Source organism: Galendromus occidentalis, unplaced genomic scaffold (genome assembly GCF_000255335.2).
Source record: "Galendromus occidentalis unplaced genomic scaffold, Mocc_1.1 scf7180000077202, whole genome shotgun sequence".
Classification (NCBI taxonomy): Eukaryota; Metazoa; Arthropoda; class Arachnida; order Mesostigmata; family Phytoseiidae; genus Galendromus; species Galendromus occidentalis.
The window spans coordinates 280,505-291,370 of NW_003805190.1; the positions used below are offsets into that span (position 1 = coordinate 280,505).

A 10,866-nucleotide genomic window follows, 5' to 3' on the forward strand; every position below is an offset into this window, starting at 1 on the left:
AATCACGGATCCGTGCCTCTGATTTCTGTCGGGAGACGCGGTCTTTGCGAACGCTCAATGGGGGTCTCGATGACAAGCGACGGATTCCTCAGAGATGAGCGTCTAGCTCGATCCCTAAACCTCGGACTATTGAAAAAAAAATCCAGGGAGTTGCCGCTGAATACTCTCGAGTCGAGAGTCTCGACTCGAGCGTCCCTCGCGGCAATCGCTCCGACTTGCCGATAGAGAGCCCTACTAGGGGCCTCGCTGTATAGGAACTCACAGCAAACACGATGGTACCTCGCCGATACAGCACGACTCTCCTTCTGCACGTGAGATGTGACCGGCGATCTCGCCTTGAATGCAGAAGGGATCATGATCCTGGATTCTTCGAAACCAAGCTTTTTCGGTGCGCTACATGGGCGGGCAATCGCGTTTCTCGGAGGAGAAATACCCGCGTTGTTCGGTTGTTATTTGGGATTCAGTGGCTCTCATGCTCGCAACGCTCAGAGGAAGGGTCGCAATTCTCCCTCCTTTCCAGCCACAGTGTCGTATTCGGAGGAAAATATTTTTTCTCCCAATTCTACCGGGTAGAGCCTGACCATGTGAACACGAAAGACTGAACATGAAAATCGATGCCTGGTCACGATTCTGATGAGGTCCTCACTATTTCAGGCGATTGATGAATGATGCACGAAAGATGGGCAAAGATTACTTTATTCATTTTCCATCGATCGCGGTGCGAGCCTCTGATCAAATGCGGAGGTTTGCTTCAATTGAAGTGCATCGAATCTCCATGGATCTCTTCCAAGCACTGCTTCAGCCGACCCACTCTTGTCAGAAATGCTTAACAGAACATTTCAATGGTAGGGAGACTCATCACCCACGGATTCTTGGGAAAATTGCACAGTGATTTTAAACCTGCTCTGCGTCTTACTCTACAAATTACCGAAATCAGAGATTGGAGCACTCTGGAATCGTAACAGATAAGAAAATCAGTCTTATTAACAATTATTCTTCCTCGCTACCGAAATCAGCCCATCTACCACGTCTCAAAGCGTGATAGGCATTCCGAAGATTGTGTTTTACGGAAATCATTCAGTGATATTCATAATCACTGTGTAACTCCTCACTAAGGACCAGCCATATCCCGTGCCACGGGAGCCTCCGCCTCGATAGAGAGACCGAACCAATGTTTGGTGAACACGACGAATTTCTCCATCATGAACCGTGCTCCGCGGAAAGATGTCCAGGTCTGATCTTCCCATTCAGTCTCCTTACACGTTTTGCATCGAGACTCGGCTGTGTGGAAGGAGTCGATGCTTGCAACGGAGATCTTATCCGAGAAACCATCGAGACTTTATCTGGCTGAGCCGAAATCGCTCGAGAGCGTTATCAGCACGCGCAGGAGGGGTGGTCTTTAACAGCGTCATAATGATAGTAACTCGCTTACGAACAATAGCCCTCGGCTTGAGAGCTTATTGTCAAATATGCACAGTTTGTGTTTTTTCTTCTTTATTTTTAACCTCGTTCAATGCTGGCTAAGATCGATCAAACGAGTCTAGAGAAGGTATCAAAGGAAGAAGGCGTGTTCGGAACGTAAGGCTCATCGATATGGAGATTTCACTACTTACGACTGCTCAGCAACTTCTCACTGACACCGGCGGGCTTTGGTTAAAGATCTCCGATCTGATGGAGCGCTCGAAGTCCACGGACGACTTAAGTAGATTAATTCATCCTGAGGACGCCGATGTTTCAGAGCATCGAAGTGCCAAGCTTTGAGGCGCGCTCGATCTCAGTTGAGATCCGAAGCCGACTGTTGCGCCCAGGTGCCGGCGAACAGTGAGTGGCAAACACCAGTTGGAACATTCAGCAGCACGGTATTTTTGAGATATTTTCCTCAACTAGCTAGTTTCATTTCCCGATGCTCACATCACGGCTACGAGAAACTACGAGTGAGTCTATAAAGTGGACGCTCTGTTGACCCGCCCGATATTCGGACCCGAGTCTCGCTTCCCATCCCGATTTGTCGGAGTATGCGTTGAGTGTGGAGTTATCTCTGCGGTCACGCTCATAGAGATTAGCCTCAGGAAGGCTTGCCGTGATTGCCGATTACATATACTTGAATGATTCCGCAGAGCATATGAATCGTATCTGCGCGTTGTGCGTATACGGCAACGCGTAATCGAGGCTCGTCGACTCGGCACGGGATATTGCTGGACCAAGCGTCATGCTCGATATCTTCTCATTCCCTGCTTGATTTTTAGATCGCGTTTCGTCGAAGATTGAATCGTAAGCGAGCACTGAAAAATCTAATGCGGATCGATTGCTTGGATGGCTGCTTGCTGTTCTCGCCGATAGGCAGATCTAATGAGTAATCGATTGATAAATGGCTTCATAATGATCAGCTGAAAATTTCGCTCCTCGTCTGTCTGTCTGTCTGTCCGTCTGTCTGATTCTGTCGGTCTCAGAGACTGCTCCGATAGGTTGCCTCCTCGAGTTTCTGGATCAACGAAAATCTCTGGAAGACAACTGTATGTCGAAAGACGTCGAGCCTTCCTCAGAGGTTTCCTGTTTTCGCGAAGAGCGATTTTTTGTCAGGGTCGATTGTTAGAGATCCTCTCCAGAATGGAATACGTTCCACAAACGATCATTGGAGCAGTATTGGAGGAAAAGTGCTCAGCTGATCAGGCAGTGCCGCGATTGCAGTCGGAGCCCTGGAAACAAGAGGAACGGGCTCCAAGAAGCTGCTCAAGCAGAGGAGACGTCGGTCTCGCACGCGCTCGGGGGCACCGGATTGGAGCAGAATCTTATCTTAATAATGAAAGAGACTCATCGACGAGTTCCATGGGAGGCAGATCGTGAGCGCAAGTATGATTTCCATCTCCCGTTTAGGCAGAGCCGGGAGCGATGGATCATTTGGAAAATCTCCGCCGGAAAAAACTTTCAATTTTCGCGGGGACCCACAAGAGAACTAATCCCAGCGAATCTTTCCGATGAGCTCCGAATGTCTGGGACGACAAAACGGAATTCAAGCTCACGTCCAAGCCGGAGAGCGGTTATAGACGCAAATCACACAAAAGGTCCAATGGAATTCAGAGCTTCCGGTCGGGAACCGCGAGTTAGTCCGGAGCATGGAGTCAAATAACTACAAAGGATCACAGGAGAGCGGGGCGCTTCGCCTTGTAGGAATCTGGTGAGGACCTCAGCCATGGCAACCACCGAGCCCCTACGGTCTCCTCCTTCGACTCCCCAGGAATTTCCGAATCTAACTCTATGAATGAGATACATGAGCATTCGGTAATCGAGGGTTGAAGCACTCGCGTCGCTCTCACAAATTGATATGCTCCGGGAGTTCCGGAATCGTTCCGATATCATCGACCTTGAATGTCCGATCTTGGCTGTAAATTGAATGGATATGATTGAAAGCTGTACCAAGCTCCTGTAGTTCATACCATCGTCGATTCACGATCAGCACGCTGTTCTCTGCGACTGTAGCCTAGTGCTGCTCTAAATGAGTAAAGCGTCTTATTTACTGCATCGATCGATTGGGAAGCAATGCTTCAACGAGCGTCGTCATCACGCATCGCTGAATTGGTCTTGGCTGATGGTGGAAAAGTACCCGAAAAGCATTCTCGAGGGGAAGGGGGAACTGACAGCGAGATATACACACGGTTAGTGGTCTACGGTCCGGTTCAGCTGCTGCTGCCTCTACAACTCCAGGGATGTTCGACATTCTGGCCTAAAGAAGTGCGCTTTTCCAAAAAGGTCCCAGTTACGAAAGTCTCCAATAGTTGTCGTTGTTCTGGACAGGATGACTGATTCTATTCTAAAAGTTGTCGAGAACCTCCTTCTCTCCTCCACGAGTTCCCCCGCCAGGTTCCGACAACGTGAGACGAACTTATGTGGTATAATCAGGTGTCACATTTTCTCTCCTCTATATGAATACCATGCCCACCGAACAACTCATGAGAAACTTTCGTTTTTGGCTGATTCGCTGCTGAATGATCGATGCTCCAATGAATGAATGATTGATGATTCCTTGCGCAATGTACGGCTTGATACCGATGACAAATGATGAAGGTTCACGGAGGAGAGCTCCGGGGAGGTCTACGTCGATAATGATGGGATGAGATGGGAAAATATCCGTCAGGCGTGAAATTCTGCATACAGTCTAAAAAAACGGTTGTTGACGAATATGATTATAGCATTCAGCTCGGTGACGAGCGGAAGTCGTTGGTTGCTAATTTGTGGTTCGCTCGGTATATAAATACAGTGTTCTCGGCTGGTAAGGCAATGGGAAGGGATTGTTTGGTCGAGAGTCAGAGGATTTGATCTGATTCCGATTTCTTCTTCTCGTGTCTCCGCCCCGATGCGGATAAGCGGATCGGTTCGGTTCGTGGTCATCCAGTTACGAAAAGTCATTCGAGTCTGTTACACTAACAGAGGGATCACAATAAAGCATTCGATTCCGCGCTTGACCTTCGTTCGGGATTGATTTCTCTGTCTGTTGCCTTTCTGCCCTTTGCTTTGTCTGAGAATGACCCTGAAGTGTGAAACATCCTGCCCACGGGATTTGGGCTCCTTTTCTACAGTCGTCGTGGTCGTTGCTCTAATCTTTTGGGCGTCTGTACTAGATGCTGCTGATCGTCGTCGATATTGTGCTACCGCCTAAGCTTGATAATTGAATCGAGTTCGTGGCAGCTTATCTCTTTCGGTTTCTCTGATGTTTTACAAACTCTAGGGCTTCTCTGTCCCACTGACGGGCTTCTAGCGTTGTCAGAATCTCGTCTGAAAATAAAATAAAACCAGCCTTAGCGTTTTCCTCTAGCCGCCATTCGGTGGGTAGAACGCGTTGCTCTCTTCGAATCGGTGAATCTCCTTCTCGGCTAGTAATCGACCTTCTCGTCCGCAGGGATGAAGACCCCACGGGAGTCAGAGAGGGTCAGCGGCAGAGTCAGAGGGAGGTATGAGAAATGATGTGTAGAGCAAGTTCGGCGTCGACCTTTGCCTCGATAATCTTCTCGACGAGCTCAATCCATGGGTAGATTCGGAACCACGAACGATGAGGAAGAAGAGGAGCTAGTCTAGATGGACGATGCATATTCGGCGGCGATCTTATGATACCAGCCAGAGAGCCGAAATGCGACCCGATATCTTAGCCAGTAATTTGATTATTATCGACCATCGATCCATTGGCCGCCTCCGAACCCTGTGGAAATTTTCTTCGCTCCCCCATCGATCCTCGGGACTCAAGTGAGATTGTCTCGGGCTCAAATTGCAGTTTTCGATGAAGGTCAGCCGCGCTCTGGCCCAAGGGACAATTTTCGTGGGTCCAACGGACTTGTGATGTGCCAACACAGCATTCGATAGACTCAAGGTGGTTCCCCCTCCTCTTGGACCCAGATCCGAATTAGGATATCGCTTACTTTTCTCTTTGGGCTGAAGAAGCGGTAGCTCCATGGGGGTTACATTGAGTATGTTGCCAGTTCCGTCGACACCTGCCACTTGGGTAACGCGTAGAAAAGCTTCGCCTTCAAAGTCGTTCTTCGTCATCATATCAAAATCCATAACGGTAAAGCAGATCATAGCAGCCTCGTGACGGCAGCTGCTGATGCTCACCGAGCTGAAAAACAAACGGAAATCGAAGCGGATGAGATCCTTGAGATCAAGCCTAATGATCTCGGCGAGGACCAACCCGAATTTGAGCATCGGAATCTCGGGTATTCGGTTGGTGGGAGAGTAGGATGTCCTACAATTCGGAAACTTCGACTCACAATTCGAAAGTTTCGTCGAACTGAGGGAAGAGCGTTCGTTTCTGCACCCGAGTGCGCACATTTGGGGGCTGATGCGGGAATAAATGTCGCGGTTGTAGTTCTACGACGACATAGGGGTCAGAGTAGCCGTTCGGGTCCATCGGGATAAGGTCACGCGCGTTGATAACTGAAAGAGTAATTTCCTCACGCCTCATTCGCGAGACTTTCTACTGTAAAGTTTCACGCGCTTTACTCTCTAATTCCATTCCTAGGGGGGGTCACTCACCCTCAACGATGAGGCACTCCGCCGCGGAGTTATAAAAGGTTCTGACTTGAAGATAACCAAACGGGTTGGGCGAGTGGTGACACAGTTGGATTTGATCGTGTTGCTCATTCAGTCGTGTGAAGCAGTACTGCTCGATAAGCGTATGTGTGTCGTCTTTGTGGTACTGCAGGAATTTATCCAAATCATAGTAAGCAGGGTTATGGAGACTAGACAAACTGAGTCCCTTTTCGTTTCCATGGAAGAAATCGCAAAGGTGATGCAGCGCTAAAAACAGTCGCTTGAAGAAAGGTAGACGCTCTCCGACGTTATTTCGGGCTGTCAGCGTCAACTCTTGCAGAACCACCCTCCACACGGTTTCTAGCACTCGGTAGAAATTCACGCGCATCAAATTATTATAGAGCACCTAGAGGATTCAGAGCAGACGTTAGGTTGTTCGAGACGATGTCTATACTCTTCATTCTCCCCCTATGAGAAGTCGTCTCACCTTGAGGTTCGCGTCTAGATAATCCATGAGGGGACCGAGACCTGCTCTAGCATCTATTTTCTCGGGGGCCCAGGCCAGATGAAAAAGGTGTTTCTTGACATCGGGTCTCATCTGGAAAGCGATCACAGTTTTCTTATACATTCGGGAGGATACACTCGGGGTATAAATCTAGCAGGAGACTCGGGACCTCCCGGGAGTCTGTCTCCCGTTAATATCACCAGGTACCGAGAAAAGACGCGACAGTTCTTTGGATAGCTTATCTAAGTAGTAAGTTCGAGCATCGTCCTTAAGAAGGTTGCCCGAGCGAGCAATTTTAAGGGCCGATTCCAGCGAGCGCATAAGTCGAGCCTTACAGGGCACGGAAAATTGCCGTCAGAACCTTATGAAAGGGAATATCCCGACAGGCGGGGGTACGGCAGCTAAGTGTGGAGGGAATCTCCTTGATGTCCTCAAATTCACAAGGTTCCCCCATTCGGAGGGAGTTCCGTCCATCATCACTATCATGTGAGTAAGAAAAAGATGTGGGTAGGATAGCGTTCGTAATATGAAGGTATAGGAGCGAGTCGCCATGTAGGATATCAGCCCCATTCGGAGATCCGATACAGCCCCCCTACAACGAAAATCCTGCGGGAGCCACACTAAGCAGGCCCCGGGCTAGAGATCCGTCGAAACAATTATTCCTTAGCCGTTTAGCGGATTCGGCGGAGTAGTCTTCTCCGTATAGTTCCTCTCGGGGATTTTCGGAGAGAGGACTAAGGATCACTGACCTTTTCTGCTAAGCCAGCGATGACTGTCAGAAGTTTCTGTACCACATCATCCATGCTGGTCTGGAGCAAAGTTAAGAGGGAACTCTTGCACCTATCAGAGGTTTGGTGACCATCGGTCTTTTCGATTGCCAAGAAAACCTCTTCACACTGAAGTTCCTCATTGATGGGACGCAATGCCCTTCTGACGTGCTCGATATTGTTTATGATGATGCACACCTGAGAACGATGAACATTTCCAATATAGTATTCTCAGCCAATCCTTCACTCATGCGCGACTTCACTTTTCCTGGGGGCGACTTCTTCAAAACGCCCGAATTTCCGATGCGCCTGAAACCCTGCTGACCTCGTTCGAAGCCCCGAGTGGCCACCTGACAGGAATCGCAAGAATGGAGGGGTGGGGGGACGAGTCCGAAAATGTATCCCCGAATCGAGGTCAGAGTTATCCGGTGGGAATGTGAAGTCAGCCTGTCAAATAGAGCGTGGAGAGAAACTCCGTTGTCGAGAGGGGAGATTAAACGCTCTTGCTCACCTCTTCGGTTACGTCAAAGGAACCTTCCTCATCGTAATAGCCAGCGGTATAAAGCTTCATGTGGCAAAGATTTGCGTAGAAGACAGCTCCGTCGCAAATTGCCTGCAAGCGAAGTTTTTCTTTCGATTAAAAGCCTCGTAGAGGACTGAAACTTTTCTGAACTACGCTCTCCGTGGTCTGTTTAAATTCTCCGCCGGGGAATTCTCTCTCCCCCCAGGAGGGACTCAGGGAGGTAAACAATCTACAACATCGAGCAGAGAATAGACGGTGCTTCAACCTAATGGAATTCTCAGGATGCCTCGATGTATCAGCTCCACCTACGGCAGGGGCGATCAGTTGAGAGAAATCCTCGGATTTCCAAACATGATTCATCGATACTCACCTCTACAATTTTCATCACGAAGGGGAATGAGGTTCGCTGGTCAGACCACGCCAACTGTTTCCAGAACTCTTTTATCTGATCGAAGCATGTGGTCGTATCGACAGCCGAAGTGCTATGTTGCACGTTGGTATCCACGAACTTCAGTTGCTACGGAGGAAAAAACATTTCAGATCCCCGAGGATCAAGAGCCATGCCGTACGACCATCTACAGAGGGTGCTCGAGTATGGTCACAAATAGCGAACGTTCACACGTCACGTATTGCTTGTGCAAGCTCGTAGGGGCGTATTCATTCCGTAAGGATACGTATTCTTATCACCGTGACATACTTCCGACGACACATACGAGCACCGATATACGCGCGCCTACGGCTCCTTACTCGCACCGATCCTCACAAGAATATCTCTGCGGCTCTCGAGGATGCCAATCGGGCAGCTTGTGCTCTGCTCACGAGCTATCGAATATTCGTGGATCCAAAGGAAATCAGTGATATCTCGAATTTCCGTGCGATGAGGAATCCCTCTCATGCATGAAGTCGGAGTACCAGAAAGCATATTCACAATCGTCGAACGAGGAGCTGTATCACTTGAGGTACTCCGAGCTTGCCGGTTCGGGGAGAAAACCATACGAATGAGATGCGTCAGAAAACTCAGGTATCCGCGATGCGACGTTCAGACCTTTTGAGCAAACGTTCCGAACATGACTGGTGTGTCAGCTGTGTTTTCTCTAAACGTCTCTCCGTACCTTTTTCTTTGTCAAGAGGAATCCTTTCCCCATCTGGCAGACAAATCCCCAGCAAAGTTCATATTAGAGTATGACATGTTCCAAGTTTATGGAGTTCAAAGCTAAGGAGTACCCGAGGTCCCTCGGTAAATCCCGTCCCGGGAAATCTCGAGGCGACCCCACGAGGGACCGGATCGCGCGAATTCGCGACCGAGCTCGATACCTATGATAACCGCGGAGGATGCTATCGTTGACGGGATAACTATCCGTCATCTCTGCTACTACTCAGCCTAAATTAAGGAGTGTATCCGATTTACCTTCTGTGATCGCGGAGTGGGCACACACAGAAAGAGAGAAATTCCAATTAGTGAAGGAGTTATCGTCTACAAAGAAGCCTGATTCAGGAGCATGAGATGAATATCTGCCGAAAATCCGAGACCGTCCTCACCCTGTCAATTTCGAGTGCTTTTCGGATCCGGAGGCGGGCCTTGCCTTTAGCGATAATGAACCAGGACTGGATAGCGTCGCTGAACCAATGCTGGAAGGAATGAACGGGTCGCTGGGCGTCGTTCACCCGGCTGTAAGTGAACGACATTTGTTTGACTCCATCGTCGCGCGTCGGGCTCCATTTCAGTGATCTGACGAGCAGTCGCCGAGCACTGCCGGTTGCGACAAAAGCCCCCGTGCGGAGCCTGTATGCCACCGGGAGTTTCAGAAAACAGATCGCGACTTTCACGAGATGTCTAGATCAGAGATGCAGGGTGACACCAAAACCGCTCTTCTAAATCCTAAATGACTCGAAACAGTTACAATGAGTTCAAAGGAGCTCAAGTTCCTGTCAACTCACTCGATATTGTGGTTCGCGCGGAATTTGTTGAACTCTAGGAGCGCCATGTACAGCTCGAACATTGTAGTTCCTATTGCTAGGGCTTCATCGTGGTCGGCACTGATGCTCGCGTTCACAGGGTTTTCCTGGGCAGCAATTATGGCTTTGACCTTCTCTGCTAGCGCCGAGTGAACCTAGAAGAGCAATCTCTTATTAGCCTGACTTCCGGGGCTGTCGTTAACTTCAGATAACTTCGGAATCGTAATCGTTCATGGTTTTCGGAAGGCTGCCTGGTGCCCGTCGAGATAATTATCTTGTTCTTCTCTCCTTTTCCCGATACAGGGTTGCTCGGGAAATGAAATGAGCGATATTGCTGCCAGTTCCCCACCGGTATATTATCTCCCGTCTGATGAGGGTCGGCACGGAGATGCGCGGAGAAACTTTCGGACTTTTATTATGCTTAACTTTTTTCCTGCGAACGAGCTTTCCAAAGGCCAACTGCTTTTAAAAGGGTTCGTCCTGAACGAAAACACTTTTCGATCCGCCTGATATCGCCAAAAAAATAGAATTGCGATACCGCGTTTGAGGACGGAGAGCCATCGATTCCATCTTTTTCGGCTGCTTGGGGGACAACAGCCAAATGAAAAGAAAATAATAGAGATCGAACGGGGAATCGACGAAAATAAACTTTAAGGCTCCTCGATGAGAGCGCGTAGCGCTGTTCCTTCAACACGATCGTTCCCGAGAATCGCCCTCCGACAAAGTGGATTTGAAGCCTGTGTTCAAATTATTCCCCGAATGTCCACGAATGAAGTCCGAACCGGACGCGGGAAGCTGGACCTTGTCGATTCGGGGTGGCAAAATGTCGGCACCTGGTCGGGGGAGAATTTCCGGGCCGTTGATTTCTCTCGTTTCATTAATTCGTCGGCGCTGAGAGTGAGGAAACATTCAGCGGGAAAGAGAAATCACTGAGGATTGCGTTTGCCCCTTCAACGCGCGCGGTTTCCGATCAAGAGTCGTCAAATTGGCGGGAATTAATATAGAAGAAGCGCTTATCTATCGGAAACGCTGAGTTGCATCGACGAAGCGACTCGGACTGGCGACCGAGACTTGATCACACAGAATCGGGACTTCAT

General features: G+C 49.2%; 1 protein-coding gene across 1 annotated transcript in view; it reads right to left on the minus strand.

Annotated features, from left to right (window-relative positions):
* Positions 1–4,684: 4,684 nt before the first annotated feature.
* Positions 4,685–10,866, minus strand: part of LOC100899881 (BAI1-associated protein 3) — a 55,208-nt gene continuing 49,026 nt past the window's right edge. Inside the window, exons 18-27 of the mRNA XM_029111043.1 lie at positions 9,752–9,924; positions 9,353–9,482; positions 8,184–8,330; positions 7,802–7,903; positions 7,273–7,488; positions 6,506–6,616; positions 6,022–6,424; positions 5,757–5,922; positions 5,409–5,605; positions 4,685–4,770 (exon numbers count right to left, since the gene is read on the minus strand). Coding sequence (XP_028966876.1) covers positions 4,685–4,770; positions 5,409–5,605; positions 5,757–5,922; positions 6,022–6,424; positions 6,506–6,616; positions 7,273–7,488; positions 7,802–7,903; positions 8,184–8,330; positions 9,353–9,482; positions 9,752–9,924 — 1,731 coding nt within the window. The remainder of the gene's footprint in view (positions 4,771–5,408; positions 5,606–5,756; positions 5,923–6,021; positions 6,425–6,505; positions 6,617–7,272; positions 7,489–7,801; positions 7,904–8,183; positions 8,331–9,352; positions 9,483–9,751; positions 9,925–10,866) is intronic.